This window comes from Arachis hypogaea, chromosome 14 (genome assembly GCF_003086295.3).
Source record: "Arachis hypogaea cultivar Tifrunner chromosome 14, arahy.Tifrunner.gnm2.J5K5, whole genome shotgun sequence".
NCBI classification, from domain to species: Eukaryota; Viridiplantae; Streptophyta; class Magnoliopsida; order Fabales; family Fabaceae; genus Arachis; species Arachis hypogaea.
Genome location: NC_092049.1, coordinates 130,738,217 through 130,754,741, shown reverse-complemented (window position 1 = coordinate 130,754,741; position 16,525 = coordinate 130,738,217). Strand labels below are relative to the sequence as shown.

Below are 16,525 nucleotides of genomic sequence, written 5' to 3'. Positions count from 1 at the left end.
CTAATTTGACTAAAAATATACATTTTGAGTTCTTTATATTTTAACTGGCAATATTGTATTGTTAGAAGATGTAAAATGTTTGGCTATAAACAGGAATTGATCTTAGCTAGCTTATTGTGGGCTGGAAATTTTGTTATCTTTTAACAGTGTAAATTGGCTATATAACAAAAGTTAGATCCTAGTCCCCATCTACCACCAATGACAATGCTTTCTAACTAGTCTTTTAAGTTTCTTACAAAATAAAATCAGTCATCAGGAACACAAAACCAAAAGAGATAAAAAGGTTTTTAGTTGCATACCTTTTTCTAGAATTAACAGAACACCAGATGCAGATTGACATGGGCTAAATTTGTGTATTGCTAAGGTTTCCACAACCTTTAAGAAGGGACATTTCAAGATTCCAGAACCAAAAAAATGAGATCACTTTAAGTTCAAGTGGGAACTCATATTGATGTACTTTAGCTCCTTCAAACACTAATCAACACAGTAAAAAATGTGAAAATGTTATTAGCTTTCAAGATTTTTTCTTCTAAAAAAATTAAATTTAGCTCTTGGCAAATGATCATACCTTTCTTCTCTACCAAAGTTGTTCACTTCAACAATCACATCATCTTCAAATATACTGGTCTCACATAAATCCATTATCTCAGCTCTTTTGTTCATGTTCACGCAGATAATTTGGTTTATGACCTGCTTCTTGGAAAAAAAATGCTCAAATTTCAATGATAAGAATTTTTATATATTGTTTTTAGTGCTGATGTGGCTATATATATTTTTTGGCAGGGTTGACATATAATCCCACAAGTATAAAGCCCAAGTTTACATTAACAAATTACACATCCATTCAAGAATAGGTGGTTTTGTTTTCGTGTATATATATATATATATAAGAAATTATTACAATTTTCACAACTAAAAAAAAACTAATTATTATCACCTTAAAGCTCTAAAAACCTCAGAAATTTATGGAGAAGTGTTTTTGGGTTGCTAGAAAAACAAATATTCTCTAAATAACATCACTTCTGGCTTAGTCTAAAATGATTGTTTATAATTTCTTACAAAGTAATAACTCTGCTTTCTATTCACCAGGCACGAAACTCTTGTGATGATTAGTGGAGGCAGTGGCATCACCCCTTTTGTGTCTATCATCAGAGAGCTAATATACTAAACTTAACATTGAGATACAGAACTCCAAAACTTACCTTAATTTGTGCATTTAAGAACACCTCTTGTCTCTCAATGTTAGATATGATCCTACCAAGTTATGGAATCAACGGTGACATTTCTAGTTTGCAACTACAAATTGAGGCTTACATCACAAGAGAGGAAGACCTTAAACAGAATAATAGTCCAATTCCCCTTCAATCCATATGGTTCAAGCCTAACCAAAAAGACTCACCTATTTCTACTATTTTAGGTCCAAATAGTTGGGTTTGGCTTGGTGCTATAATATCATGTTCTTTCATAATCTTCATTATCCTAATTGGGATGATTAACCATTACTACATTTTCCCTGTTGATCATAACACCAATAAAATATTTTCATACCCTTTGAAGTCTTCTATGAACATGTTAGTGATATGTGTGTCAGTAGCAATGGGTGCAAGTGTAGCTGTTCTTTGGAACAAGAAACAAAATGCCAAAGAAGCAGAGAAGGTACAGAATATGGAGGGGTCATCTCCATCAGTAGGATCAACAAATTTCAAAGTTTGTGACGTAGAAAGAGAATTGGAAAGCCTACCAAACCAAATCCTTGCCAATGCTACAAATGTGCATTATGCTGGAAGACCTGACCTAAGAAGTAAGTCACTTCACTTTTTTTTTTGGGCAAATTACTATGTAATTTGTAAACTATAACACTAATTACCTTTATAAATATAACACTAACCTCAAGTGAAGGGAATCTTTATTTTAAACTATAGCCTAGAGACATATCAAGGGTATGAAATTGCTCTCTTTTCTTTTTTCTTTTCTTTTTTTCTCTGTCTTTTATTTGCTTTTATTTTTTCTTTTTTGAAGGATTACTGTTGGAACTGAAAGGGTCAAATGCTGGGGTTCTTGTTTCTGGACCCAAGGAAATGAGGCAGGAGGTAGCAGCTGTTTGCTCATCTAATTTGGCTGAAAATCTGCACTTTGAGTCCTTTAGCTTTAATTGGTGATTTTACCTGAATTGTTAGAAGATATAAAACGTTTGGCTATTAGCGAGAATTGATCTTAGCTAGCTTATTTTGAGTTAGAATTTTTGTTATTTTTTGATAGCATAAATTGGTTATGTAACAAATGTTAGATCCTAGTTCCTAGCTAGTAGCTACCACCAATGACAATACTTCTAAATTCTAATAGTCTCTTCTGCTTTTTAGAAAATAAAATCTGTCATAAGGAGCATAACAAAAAAGGTAAAAGGGTTTTAGTTCCATATCATTTTTCTAGAATATTAGCATACAAACAATTTCACATGGTTACATCAAACTCAAATTTACACTACACCAGATGGATATTGACATGGACTGAATTTTTGCCTTGCTAAGGTTTCCATAACCTTTAAAAATTGATGTTTCAAGTTCCAGACCCGAAAATTGAGATCACTTTAGTTCCAGGGGAAACTAATAGTGATGTACTCCAGCTCCTTCAAAAACTAATTAAAAAAAATGTGAAAATGTTATTAGCTCTCAAGATACATTCTTCTAACAAAATTAAATTGAGCTCCTGGCAAATGGACATACCTTTCTTCTCAACCAAAGTTGTTCACTTCAATCACATCATCTGCAAATATATTTGTCAAACACTTTCCCCTTCACGCCTTTGCCTTTCAGTCTCACTTTTGCTCAAATCTACGATATCCTCAATAGGCACCCAGCCAGTGCTTGATATTTTGGCATGAAAAAAAGGATAATCAGAAATATTTCAGGTTCACCTTGGCTGTCCTGTTCCTGGGGCTGAATCAAATGTTTAAAGTTTAAGACCTGAGATCTCGGCGACATTTGTTGTCATTGAAGTAATCATTGGTCAAGCACAGAATGTAAAGGGATGATGCATTGATTATCATGTCTAACTGATAAATTTAACCTTTCCCTCTAATGAATCTCAATTTGGGTTGTCAAACAATTCAAACCATTCTCAATCTCAAGCGCCATCTTCTTAAAAATCCTCGAACCCAATAAAAAAAATTATTGTAACCTCATTGCAGCAATTTACACATGAAACCAAGATTAAAATATTTTTCCCAAGACATTCAAAAAAAAAAAAAAAGAAAAGAAAGAAAAGCCGTCAGACATGAATTCAAATACAATCCCCAAATGCTCAATTCATATTCCTCCCGACCCACCTTTTTTCATATTCACAATGTGAAACACGCAATTTAACACAAACAACATTCCCAGTAATTACATAACATAAACTCTCCTCTATCCGAAACCAACATATTATTTGTCCTAAAAATTGAAAGAAATAGAATTGCAAACTAAAAGGCAAACTTCAAATGACAATATTGATATAAAAAAGATTTACATTTCTTTCTGGATGGATGCAATGAGCTGTGTCAAAAGCTTCAGATATGGGGAACCATTTAGCTGACCAGATCTAAGCTTGGCAATGATAGATATAATATATTGAGAAAGGTGTGTTATGAGCAATGAGAACTGGGATGCAAAGGGAAGAGAGGTAAGAGTTGAGGTGGGTCAAAGTTTTTGCGAGATGCCAAAGGGCGAATAGCGGCCTCCGGTGTGGCAGCACGCTCTTCCTCTTGTTCATACTGTGGAGGGGCAACGACGAGCATCTTATTCCCAGAAGTAGAAGGTGAAGAATGTGAGATGATGTCCATAATACGTTGAAGAGTAGCTTTCCTTTTCCCAGTTTTTGATTTTGTTTTCTTGAAACCTTCAACGTCTTGCTTAGTCACCCAACGTGCTCCATATCTACGTCCTATATCAAGATGATGATGATAACCTGAAATTACCAATTGGAAGCGATTGTGTTGGCATAACAGCTTACTAAAATAGTAACCGTTCATGCACACAATGAACAAATGATCTGAAGACTCCACGTATAAACTCGCATTGATGAATTCTTTACCGTTGCAGATCACCGATGGATTTTCTTCGTCAATACATCTTTTTTCAATTAGGAAACAGAGAGCAAGTGCGATGGTTTCAATTGAAGGGCAATTCTGCGGGAATGACACTGATACTCCGTCATCTTCTTCCTGATGCTCAAACCATGCTGGAATTTCCTTCCTAGGGATCAACATTTGCAAGAAGTCTTCACGATCTTGGCTAGTTGATTCTGCAAAGCCACAACACGCCTTTGATATAACATCATCAACATTCGATGCATCCAGTGAATCACAACCCTGTGCGTCTAATTCTCGTAGACTTGATGGAAGCTCTGGTAAAACCTCCAATTCATCGCAACAGCTTACGTTCAGACATTTAAGTCTGGTAAGTTGATGGATAGTTATTGGAACTCTTAAAAAACTGCTGTGAGATAAATCCAAATGCGTCAACGAGGCTAAGTGGGCAATATCATAGGAAAGGGTCGACTCTTCTCTAGATGAGCTGTCAGAATCATCATAATCAGCTCTGACTCTGAGGGACTCTAACCCATGAGTTTTGTGAGGAAGACAACTAAGCTCCACGAATCTACTTAACACCAACCTTTTAAGGCCAACGAAACATCCAAGTGATAAGGGAAGACCAGTAAACTTGTGGCATCCAGTTAAGTCCAACTTAGACACGCCAGCCAAATTGCCAAGCGTTGGGAGTAGCTCTTCTATACCTGTACCTTCCAGATCAAGAATCGATAACTGTTTCATGCATTCCCCAAATTCTGGCAGTCTTCTCAAACTACTGCACCAGCGTAGATCTAGTTTCTCGAGTGAACTCATCTCCAATTTATCTCCAAGTGTTTCGAGACTCTTACATCCACTTAAATCCAATTCAACAAGCCTCTTGTGGTGTGCGAGAGACGGGTGAATATAATCCAGCTTCTCGCATCCCTGAAGATTAAGTTTTTTAAGATTGGGAGCCCCAGAAAGATCTGGCAATCTTCTCAAACTATTGCACCAGCTTAGATTTAGTATCTCGAGTGAACTCATCTCCAATTTATCTCCAAGTGTTTCAAGACTTTCACATTCCCTTAACTCCAATTCAACAAGCCTCTTGTGGTGTGCGAGAGACGGGTGAATATAATCCAGCTCCTTGCATTCACAAAGATTAAGTTTTTTAAGATAGGGAGCCCCAATAAGATCTGGCGTTTGCTTCAGCTGCTTGCACCGTGACAGATCCAAGTGCTCTAACTTTTCTAAAACCTGAAAAAACATAAAAAAAAAATATCACATGGTTAATATTTATCCTGAAAATGTTTATGTAATAAAATTTCATAGAACTGTTGATGAAAAGGTCTACCTTCTTTCCATCCCATAACCGTACAATTTTGCTCCAAGGCAGATCAATTTCAACAAGTTCATAGCGTTGATGATCTGTAAGGGGAAGAGTTTTCAGTGGACAATAACTCCAGCGAAATACCTTTAATGTACAAGGAATATCGCAGAGAATGGGAGCATTCACGCCATCTAAAATGAGAAGCTTTAACTGGCACATTTTTGAGAAAGATAGATTCACTTCAGTCTTGCTATTCCACTTACGTAGAACGATGCCATGAGTTGCTTTAGTTTTCTACACATATACGTAAATAAACAATTAAAAAAACTAATGAAAAAACTATACTGATTGAGATAACCACAAAAACAAGAAATAGTTTTTAGTTACCAAGATATTATATCAAATATATTGTCAAATTCTTACTTTAATTCTATGCATCCTATAGTTGAGAAAAAACGACACTTACCTTCTTTTGAGTAAGTACAAACTCAACATCCTCCAAACACCACAACCTGCTACGCTTACAAGCATCATTCGGAGATTTCTGAATTACAATTTGTTTGCCCATTTCTTCAAGCAGATCATGCATCCCCAGAGTAACCTTCCCGTGTATCTTATTCTTCTCTAATGTGACCAATGATCTGTTAATCAAAATATCAAAACCGTTTTCAGCATCATGACCAGAAAATTTTAATTTTTCTGTTACATAATCTTTCACCATTCCTTTAAAGAAACAAGCAATATCTAGAAAAATATCCTTTTCTGTATCTTCTAAACCCTCATAGCTTATTTTCAATACATCAATAATTTCAGAATGTGAAGACTTCTTTATTCTTTCAATAGCACTATACCAAACCGCAATAGTAGGTCTACCATTAAGATAGGAACCCAATACTTTCAGTGCCAATGGGAGACCACCGCTGTATTTTACCACTTCTATGGACAACTCCAAAAACTCTTCTGAAGGTTTTGGCAGGTTAAAAGCTTCTAATGAAAAGAGGTTAAGGGCTTCACTTTCCACTAACCCTTCAACGTTGTAAGTTTCGTGCAACTTATCTTTCCTTAGCAGGTGGAAATCTCTAGTTGTGATTATTATTCTGCTTCCAGGACCAAACCAATCTTTTTCCCCAGCCAAATATTCTAATTGTTTTCCATGATTTACATCATCAAGAACAAGAAGTACCTTTTTGAGACGTAAAGAGTTTTGAATTATTGTCCTCCCATCATACTTGTTATGAACAGAATTTGAACTTTTTTTCATTTGATCGAGAAGTTGCTTTTGTATGTGAGTAATATCTTTTTTCTCGCAGTGTTCTCTTACGTCGGCAAGAAAGCAAGTAACTTCAAATCTGCTTCGAATGATTTCAAAGACAGCTCTAGCAATAGTGGTCTTACCCATGCCGCCCATTCCCCATATGCCTATAAAGCGAACATCATTCAATCCAAGGCCAATTAGAGTAATCACTTGTTCCACTCTTGATTCAATCCCCACAAGATTCTTCATTGAAGATGGCAACTTAGAAATCAATATTTCAAATATATGCTGAGCAATATTTTCCACAAGTACTGCTTCGTCCCTGTTTAGGGAAAGAGAATTTCTTTGTAAGTCTAGCAATACATAAGAAAAATAAAGCAAAAACTTTTATGATAAAAAAGAAATTTTGTAATAAGATAAAGGAAGACATTACAAAACAAAACAACTGAAGTTTACAAAAACGATTTTCTTTTACAAAATTTATTTGCAATAAGCTATATATATATATTGCAAAAAAATTGATATGTATATGAAAAAGATTTAAACATTATGGCTAATTTTTAGTATACTGTTACCATCGTTGCTTAAACATTGCATTCTATTATTTGCTTTAGAAAAATATTTAAAATGTAGTATTACAAAATAATAATACTATAGCAGATAAATTGTAGTAATAAGAAGAGTAATAAGTTAATGACTAGTTTAGCTTACTCATTTTTGGAGGTCCAACCAGAATGAGCAGCTACTTGTGTTAGCGCATCTCTCCATCTCTTGACCTTCTCACTGTCATGTCTCTCTTCGTGTTTCTTGAAAGCTTCCTCAAAGGTTCCTCTTTGGTGCCTCACATCACTAGGCTCCACACCGTAGAACACTGCCTCGATCTGTAGCCCCACCTGGTTCTTACACTCAATGATCTTTTGGAGCTCATCTAAGCACCAACTGGAGGAAGCGTAGTTCGGTGAGAAAACGATGACTGCAAATATAGACTCTTCAATTGCTTTGAGGAGCTCTTTTGAAATAACATGGCCTTTGCGAAGGTTTTGGTCATCTTTGTAGGTTGTGATTCCCTTACTGTTGAGGGCCGCATAGAGATGGCTAGTGAAGCCTGTGCGAGTGTCTTCTCCTCTGAAACTCAAGAACACGTGATAGGTGCATGATCTTGGTGGTGGGATTGATGCGGAAGAAGAGGCGGATGCCATATGTTTGAAGTTTCAAGAAGTGGATTATGGTGTGCGTATGTGTTGCAGAAGAGTTGTGATTATTAACTCTAAACAGTTAATTAGTAAGATCACTTGAGAAATTCTTTGTGAAGAGAAAGGAAAGTAAGCGGAAGCTGCCTCTGGGTACCGATGAAGCCATGAAGGAGACACAAATCTGAGAGAGTAATCAATAATGAAAACCCGTTTTATTAGTGATAGGGAAATGCTAGTTGGACAATATTAATAGGCCTTTAATCAGCCTTTAATCAGATTTAAATAATATTTAATTATTTTTTTAGTGTAACATGTTTCTATTTTGTAGATACATATCTATAATTAGATTTTAATTTAAATTTAAATTTTAAAACCCACCTACTTTATTGGTGGTTACGGTGACTTTGCTTTACTTTCGTAACTTCACGTAACAGATACAGTTTTTTAAATTCCTTATTCTACGGGATATTCACACGCATTAGTGAATCCCAAACCAAAAAGGACGCTGCCAGCTGAATTCTTCATCTCGTCTTCATTGGTGAAGACCATCACCACCTTCCAGCTGAAGCACTCTCTCATTTTGCATTGGTGAAAGGTATCATTATTTTCCACACATGTGTTTATGTAATTTGTTAAGAAATATCATGTTCAACATTTTTAATTATATTTTAATTTAAACATAAAAATACTCTGCTGATTTAATTGGAACAAGGTTGATCTTATTTAATTTTATTAATAAAGTTGTTGCAAATAAAGTATATAATCAACAATTAATTTAAAATTGTGTTGTTATTTTTCGATTATAATACATCTGATAGTATGATACTTTATATAAAATATTTTTAAAACACATCTAAAATCAGTCAACTTTAATAATACAATATAAATGTTAATAATACAATTATGAATGGTCGAATATAATTATATACATAAACTAAAATATTTTCAATTGTAACACATCTAAAATATTAAGTTATACAAAAAATATTTTTAAAACACATCCAAAATCATAAATCTAAAATTTAAATTTAAACATTAAAAAATAATTGTAACACATCTAAAATTATGAAGTTATACAGAAAATATTTTTGAAACACATCCAAAATCATAAATCTAAAATCTAAATTTAAACATTAAAAAATAATTGTAACACATCTAAAATTATGATGTTATACAGAAAATATTTTTAAAACACATCCAAAATCATAAATCTAAAATTTAAATTTAAACATTAAAAAGACAGCGTTGTAAATGAGCGCCGAAAAGGAGGAAGGCAGCGTTGAGAATGAGCGCGGAAGAGGATGAACGACAGCGGAGGATGACTTCTCGATGTGCACCTCTGAGTTTTCTATGTGCGACTCTGAATTTTCGACATGGCGCAAACGTGACTTCTCTGCTTTTTTGAGTGTTTTGTACAGTTTAATTAATAATTTGATAGTTTAAGGTTTATTTTATATTTTTAAAATCAAAATTTTGAATTTTGAATAACTTGATTTTTAGATATGTATTTAAATTATAATATATTAATAATTAAATATATTAAATCTGAAACAAAAATTTAAAATTTAAATTTTAAATTTCAGTTTTTTTAAATTGTATTTTGAATGTGTATTTAATTTTAAAAAGATAATAAATCTATTCATAATTTTTAGTTGTGTTTGTTTTAATTTTTTTTAATTATTGTAATAAAAGACTGAATGTTATACTATTTTTAAAGGATATCTAGTTGAACCGTTCATTTATTTATTTATTTCGAGTAAAATGATAGTAATAATTACTACTACTGTAGGTTCCACAGGAGACTAAAAGGTAAAAACTATAGGAAAATTATCACATGTTCCATTGTACTAGCATGAAACATCAATTCTCAAGGAAACAAATAGTGGTTCACGCCCCATTGTTAGCCAAGCCAGGAATTTAGAAACTTAACCATTGACAAATGGGTCATTTTAGTTTTGCTTCAAAAAGGATAAAATTGTTTTTAAGTTCTTCACTACAAGACAAATTACATAATGGAAACCGGACCATTCTTAAAATACACACCATTAGTAACATATCCTAACATATTTAATTTTATATTTATTAACAAATCATTCAGTTTTTTAGTAAAAAATTATAAACATATTCAGCAGCTACCTTGGTAAAAATAATATTATATAAAATAAGCAAATAATATATATCAAAATAAAATTTAATTTTCAAATATTAACATTACAATTAAAAATATTGAACTCTTCTTACTAATTTTTCTTCAAAATCAACTCTTTTACTTTTAATTTATCTTTTAAAAAACTTAAAAATACAACTTTGATAACATTCTCATTTAAATCTTTTAAAATACTTATTCGACATCTAATTTTCTAAAAACACAAAATTCGAACGAAAAATATACGTCTAATAGATTTAATGACAAAGAAAAAATATTTATTTTTTTAGTGCTTTCACTAAATCTAATCTATGGACTTTGAATTGATTTCAATCCATATATTTTTAACTTTAGTTTTAAAAAAAAAAATTAGTTCATTGCTGTGGTACTTATATGAAGATTTAAATTTAGTATCTAATGATATTAGATTTTTTTTATTTTGTTGTGTCCAAAAAAATATATTTGGCTATTTTAATATTAAAAAAGATTATAATTATCAAATTATCATAAATCAAAATTCATTATATATACCTTCACTTTTATAATTTATATATAGATAATAATATTATCATTCCTAAATCTTGTTACTCTACCATGATTTACTAAAAATTTTATACTATATTTTAATACGTAAATTATGGTAAGGTAATTATTTTACAAAAATACACAAATCACGCTATATCTTATCACTATTTATTTGTAAATTTAATAGTATTCTTTAACACATAAATAATGATAAGATAATGAATTTTTAAAACTGTACACAAATTTCACCAAACATAATTTGCTTACACAATTGTCGCTAAACATGATTCATGTCCATCATGGATTTCAATAATTTTTCCACCATCACATACTAATAAATTTTTTTTTTCAATACATAATTAAGTTTAAATTACTAAAAATGACATTTTTAAATTTTTAACGCTATCGTTCTGTATACATACATTTGGTCATTTATTTAAAACGGAGTTAACTACTAATTTAGTCCTTACACAACTAAAGTTGTGTTCGTTTTCTTTTTATGTTTCGCTTTCTTACGATTTGTGTGCGATACGAGTTCTGATTGTTTTGTTTAACTTTTTTTTCAAGGATTTTAGTTAAATTTCTTTTTATATATGCCTATGTATGCAATCTTATTTTTGGAGACCCTAATACCTCACCACCTTTAATTTACGAATTTAAGCGTAAAATTCTGTGTAGTAAAATGTTACACTTTTTATATCATATGATATTGTTTTAACTTTAAAATAATTTATTTTAGTATAAATATGATGTAACATTTATTAAATTTAATTTAAAAAGTTAAATTTGTATTAATATATTATATAAAATTTATAAATTTGAACCTTCTAATTTTATATCTGGTCAATCCAATTTAATTTGATTTATTTTGGATCAATTTAAGGTCGGATTAAAATAAATTCACTAGATATTAGAGATCCAAATCTAATTGAACCATGTCCAGTCCGACCCATGTGCACCACTACTTGGGTTGTAGTATCAATATTAGGAAAGATAGAAGACTCGAGTCCGCAACCTCTTAATTGAGTATGGGGAGACTATTTTTTTTTTGTTTCTCACGGTATCCCCCAACTCGGCAGGTCAAGGACTAATCCGTCGCGGTACTGAGCTCCATTTAAGGGTTTGCCGCTGGCCAATGGGTTGTTGCATGCACAAGGCGGGATTCGAACCCCCGACACTTGCTTAAGCGGACTAGTGAGCTAACCACTAGACCAACCCAACTTGGTTAGTATGGGGAGACTATGCCATTTGAGCTATTACTTATTGGCATAAGTTGAACCGATTAATCCATTCATAACTAAATAATTATATAAAATTTAATTTATTTTTTTATTTTTATAATAAATATTTTTTTTGTAATTTTATTTTATATTCAATTAATTATTAATTTTAAATTTTAATAACTCATCAATTAGTTTATATTTATTATAACTCTTCAAGTATTTATAAATTTATATTTATTATACTATTTAAGTATTAATAAAAAAATAACAATCATAGAAATAGAAAATATATTATAGTTAATAAAATATTTTTTTTAAATTTATAAATATAATTTAATTTTATTTACGTAAAATATTTAATAAAAAATTATGTATAAAAAATAATTTTTTTTTAGTTTAATTGGGTTTGATCATATTTCATATTTGACCGAATCAGTTTATATAAATTTGACTGAATTTTATTGTATTTAACTAAGTTTGACCGGATTAATTATTTGACTAGTTCAAATAATAATCCAATTCGAACTAATGACCGGATTTTCGGTTCAAATTTGATAACTTTGACTAGGAGTATGTTTGAATTTTATTATAATTTTGGAACAAAAATAATATTTTGTTTTTTTTAAGTAAAGTTTTTTTTTTTATCAAAGATAAAATTGAGACTTGAACCCGTAACCTCTAAATGAGTATAAAGAGGCCATTTAAACAAAGTTATACGTGATAAATTATGAATTTTTATAGGTGTGTGTGGTAAATGTAAAGAAAGAGCCTTACATTTTTTTACAACTTAATATAATTATCATTGACCACAGAAATATTATTTATATAAAGAGGAGTTTTAATTTTAAAACTAACAAAACATATTTTTTCAATATAAATAAAGTCAAGTGAAACAAATTCTAAACTAACATTTCCACTTTAAAAAATCCAAGATTTGTAACTATACATTATTTTTGCTTTAATTTTTAATTTTTTTATCTCATAGTCTTCAATCTATTATAGGATTAATCAATAAAATCATTTAATATATAAATCTAAGTATTTAACTGTTACGAATCTTATAACTGAGCAATTATGAATATTGAAAATAATAAATTAAATAAAAGAAAAATAATCATTTTTTAAATTAAATATGCATGGAGTAAAAAGAAGCAACAAAAATATAAAGAAAAATATAGGGATGAGTTTTATATTTATTCTTATGTAAAATTTCGATTATGGATTATGAAGTTTTGTTTTTTATTTTTTATTTTTTTATTATTGAAGATGGGAAGACTCGAACCCTCAATTTTTTAGGTAAATATAGAAAGACTATATCATTTGAGTTATAACTTGTTAGCTTAGTTGTGAATTGAGGGTTTTGATTATGGATTAGGAAACAATTCAGCTATGTTACCAAAAGCATTTCTGTCAACTTCTGCCAACTCTTATTTATAACTGTGTTTAATGAAAGTGTCTTTGTGGATGTGTCTAATAAAAATGTATTTTTTATGACTGTGTTTAATATAAGTGTCTTTATTGATATATTTTCTGGATGTGTCTCTTTATATATATGTTTAAAATATAATAATTAATTATTGTTGGTAATAAGTTGCAGATAATATATTGGTACCCTATACTTTTTCATTATGAAATTATGTATAAAGTAACATGTTTATGACATATTTAAATACTATAGTCAAAGAAAGAAACATCACCTGCAATGCAAGTATAAAAAACCTTAACTAGTTTTTTTGTTCAATTCATCAAGAATTAAGAAACTATGCATTTTCAGTTCAAAAGAGTAGTTATGAGACTATCAACAATTGTATATCTATATACACATACATATTTGTGTAAACATGTAAATTAAATGGTTGAAAGAAACAACTGAAAAAAAAAGGTGAAATATAACTGAGAAATAATAGTATTTATATATGTTTATATCCGTGCCGCAAATATGTATCAAATTAAAAAAGAAAAAAAGAAGAAACTAACATTATAATATGAGAAGAAAAAAAATGAGTTATGAAAAAAAGTGAGAAGCAAGGAATTATAAAAGAAGAAAGTAAATAAGTAAAAATATAATTTTATATTAAAAAGATAAATAGTAAAAATGAGTAAAATAAAATAGTTTTATAATTTAATTTACACCTATTAAAAATAATAACAACATAAAAATATATAATAAAGTAATAAACTAAATAAAAACAAATGTTAAAGAGAGACTGAAATAAAAAATAAATCTAACTAAATGAACTAATTTATACCAGTTCAACTAATGTATACGCTATTTTTAGTAAACTCCAACACAAATCTAGCTACCTTCCAACTAGCTTGGGCAAACAAGGAACTCCAATCCTCACAAACTGGTAAAATGATAGACTGGTTGCATGACTAAGGTGGGCTTCTTTTACATACTGTCTACAGAAGTTATTGTTTTTGAATCTAGACCGTTTACATTTTTTAAATTATATCTTAAAAGTTTAAAATTGAGGAACAAAATGTTCCGTGTTCGTACAACGGAACACGTGAACAACTTCCAAAACTATATTGTCATCTCTTTATCATTGCAAATAAAATGCGTATAAGTTAATAAATGAAGATTATACAGATGAAAACTCAGGCGAAGTCAGTGAAGTTGATATTGAGAGTTGTTAGTTGAAAATTTAGTCAAATTAGTCAAATTATTTAACGATTCTTAAATATAAATTTCACATGAAGTCGACTGTACACACCGACTATATATCAAAAAAGTTAATTGGTTCTTCTCATATACGAAATCAAATGTTGATATATGTATTTTTATGTAGGAAAAAAGTTTGGTAACTAAAAAGTTTCAGCCATAATAGGCAAAATTTTTCGTAATATACTTTATTTACATTATTTAATAACAGTTTTATTTTTTAACCCACTCTCTTATCATTCTATTTATCCTATTCTTATCAACTCCACTTATTAATGATATTAATTATAATATCATATCCCTTACTATTAGGCATTCTTGTAATCAATAATTAATATTTTCTTTTATAATTTGATTTTTATATTTAAGAATATAATAAAGATTAATAATAATAATTAATAACGGTTATTATTTATCATTGTAATTGATTCTTGCTCTACTCCTTCACCTAATGAAAATACGATAATATCACATAAATTCAATAATTGTAATTGATTATTATCATAAACGTTTTTTTGTTTTATTATTATTATCATTACCGTTTTTTATTGTAATTAATTTTTTATTTTTGTTAAGTCATTTATCATCATTCAATGGAGAGATACAAAACCTGAATATTACCCTAATATGATTTTGTTTTCGTTAATTCAATTATTTTTGTTTAAAATTCACAACTCTAATACCATTGCAAGCACAATTAGAATAGGTCAAGAAATTTTGCAATAAATCATCTTTATCATTACAAATAGTATGATATTTGAATTCGACTTTAATACGGTACCTATGGTAGAAAGTGTTGAAGAATTTGAACAATAGATAGACTCACCCGACGAGGTTATTGTCAGTCAATCAATTTTCGAGAATATGAAAAACTACACTAGTTTTAATGAGGTATAGTCATAAACTGATTTAATTTTTTTTTATGTTTTTATGTGCATTTATAATTATATTGTACTAACTAAGTTCATACACATAACATTCATACGTTTATATATATAACATCCATAATTATATATAACTAACATCTAAAAATTAAATTAATATTTATTAGATATTACATCCATACGCATATCATTTTCTAGTTATTGCATAAGTAACTATAAAATTAGCACATATGTTTTTAAATTTTATCATAATTGAATTTAAAAAAATATCAAATTCTTAAATTAATTTATTCAATTGATAAATTTATTCATAATATCCATAAATTCATACACATAACATCCATATTTTTATATTAATAACATCCATAATTTTATATTCATAATATTCATAATTTTATACATATGATGTCTATAATTAATAAATTTTTATAATTAATATTATCAAATTTAAACTATACGTCTTATTGCATTCTTCAAATTATCTCATATATGTAATAATAGGTCATGATTTTAATTATTTTAATATTTTTATTTAATATTCGTATGTATGCTTATTTATTGATTTTAATATGACAAATTAATAATTATTTTAAAAATTTATTTTTTAATTTTTGTTTATATTTTATTTTTTGTTTTTTAATAGTCTATATATAAAATATAAATTATATAGTAGAAGTTGTTAAAAATTTTTAATTTATAATTTTTGCAGAAAATTATTGTATTTTAATAGATAATAATGTGATTGAGAGATGTTATGAATTTGATTTGAGAGAAACTGAAATTGATTTTGGAAAGAACATTATGACTCCAAACATGCAGTAAAATGATAGGTAATAAAAAAAATAAATGATAAAAAAATGTATATCACTTACTTATTAAGAGAATAAAAATTTTTACGTTATATTTCTATATTGTAATTATTCTTTGACTACCTAGCATCACCTTTTTGTGTATTGGAATAATGAAGTGACGTATTGTCAATGACTTTATTGCCTTATAGGTGATATTTCTTTAAAAAGAAAATGATGTTTCGTAGAAATTAGTTAAACAAGATGCTTCAATTGGAATAGTCTATTTTGTATTTCCTTTTGTAACTTAGAATAATAATTGGTCAACATTGATCTAATTTTAATAATTTATTAACTAATAACTCAATGAAAGAAAAATACACCGTGTCTTTTATAGTGTATTTACACATAAAATTTAAAAATAAAAAATAGGTCTCATTATTTTTTATCTCTACTTTTAAAATTTTA

General features: G+C 29.1%; 1 protein-coding gene across 4 annotated transcripts; it reads right to left on the bottom strand.

The window, feature by feature from the left end:
- Positions 1–2,392: 2,392 nt before the first annotated feature.
- Positions 2,393–8,049, bottom strand: LOC112744175 (TMV resistance protein N). Of its 4 annotated transcripts, XR_011871381.1 has the most exons (7): positions 7,345–8,049; positions 5,845–6,955; positions 5,403–5,672; positions 4,072–5,305; positions 3,508–3,945; positions 2,724–2,936; positions 2,393–2,635 (listed from the first exon to the last, which is right to left on the bottom strand). XR_011871381.1 is itself a non-coding variant. In XM_072215046.1 (5 exons), exons 1-5 carry the CDS (start codon positions 7,830–7,832, stop codon positions 3,623–3,625), a joined length of 3,426 nt encoding a protein of 1,141 aa, XP_072071147.1. In that variant the 5' UTR covers positions 7,833–8,049; the 3' UTR covers positions 3,279–3,622. The 4 variants fall into 4 exon arrangements, 2 of the variants coding, with proteins under 2 accessions (XP_072071147.1, XP_025649506.1); XR_011871380.1 differs by having other exon boundaries at positions 3,508–5,305; XM_072215046.1 differs by lacking the exons at positions 2,393–2,635; positions 2,724–2,936 and having other exon boundaries at positions 3,279–3,945.
- Between the last annotated feature and the right edge of the window lie 8,476 nt (positions 8,050–16,525).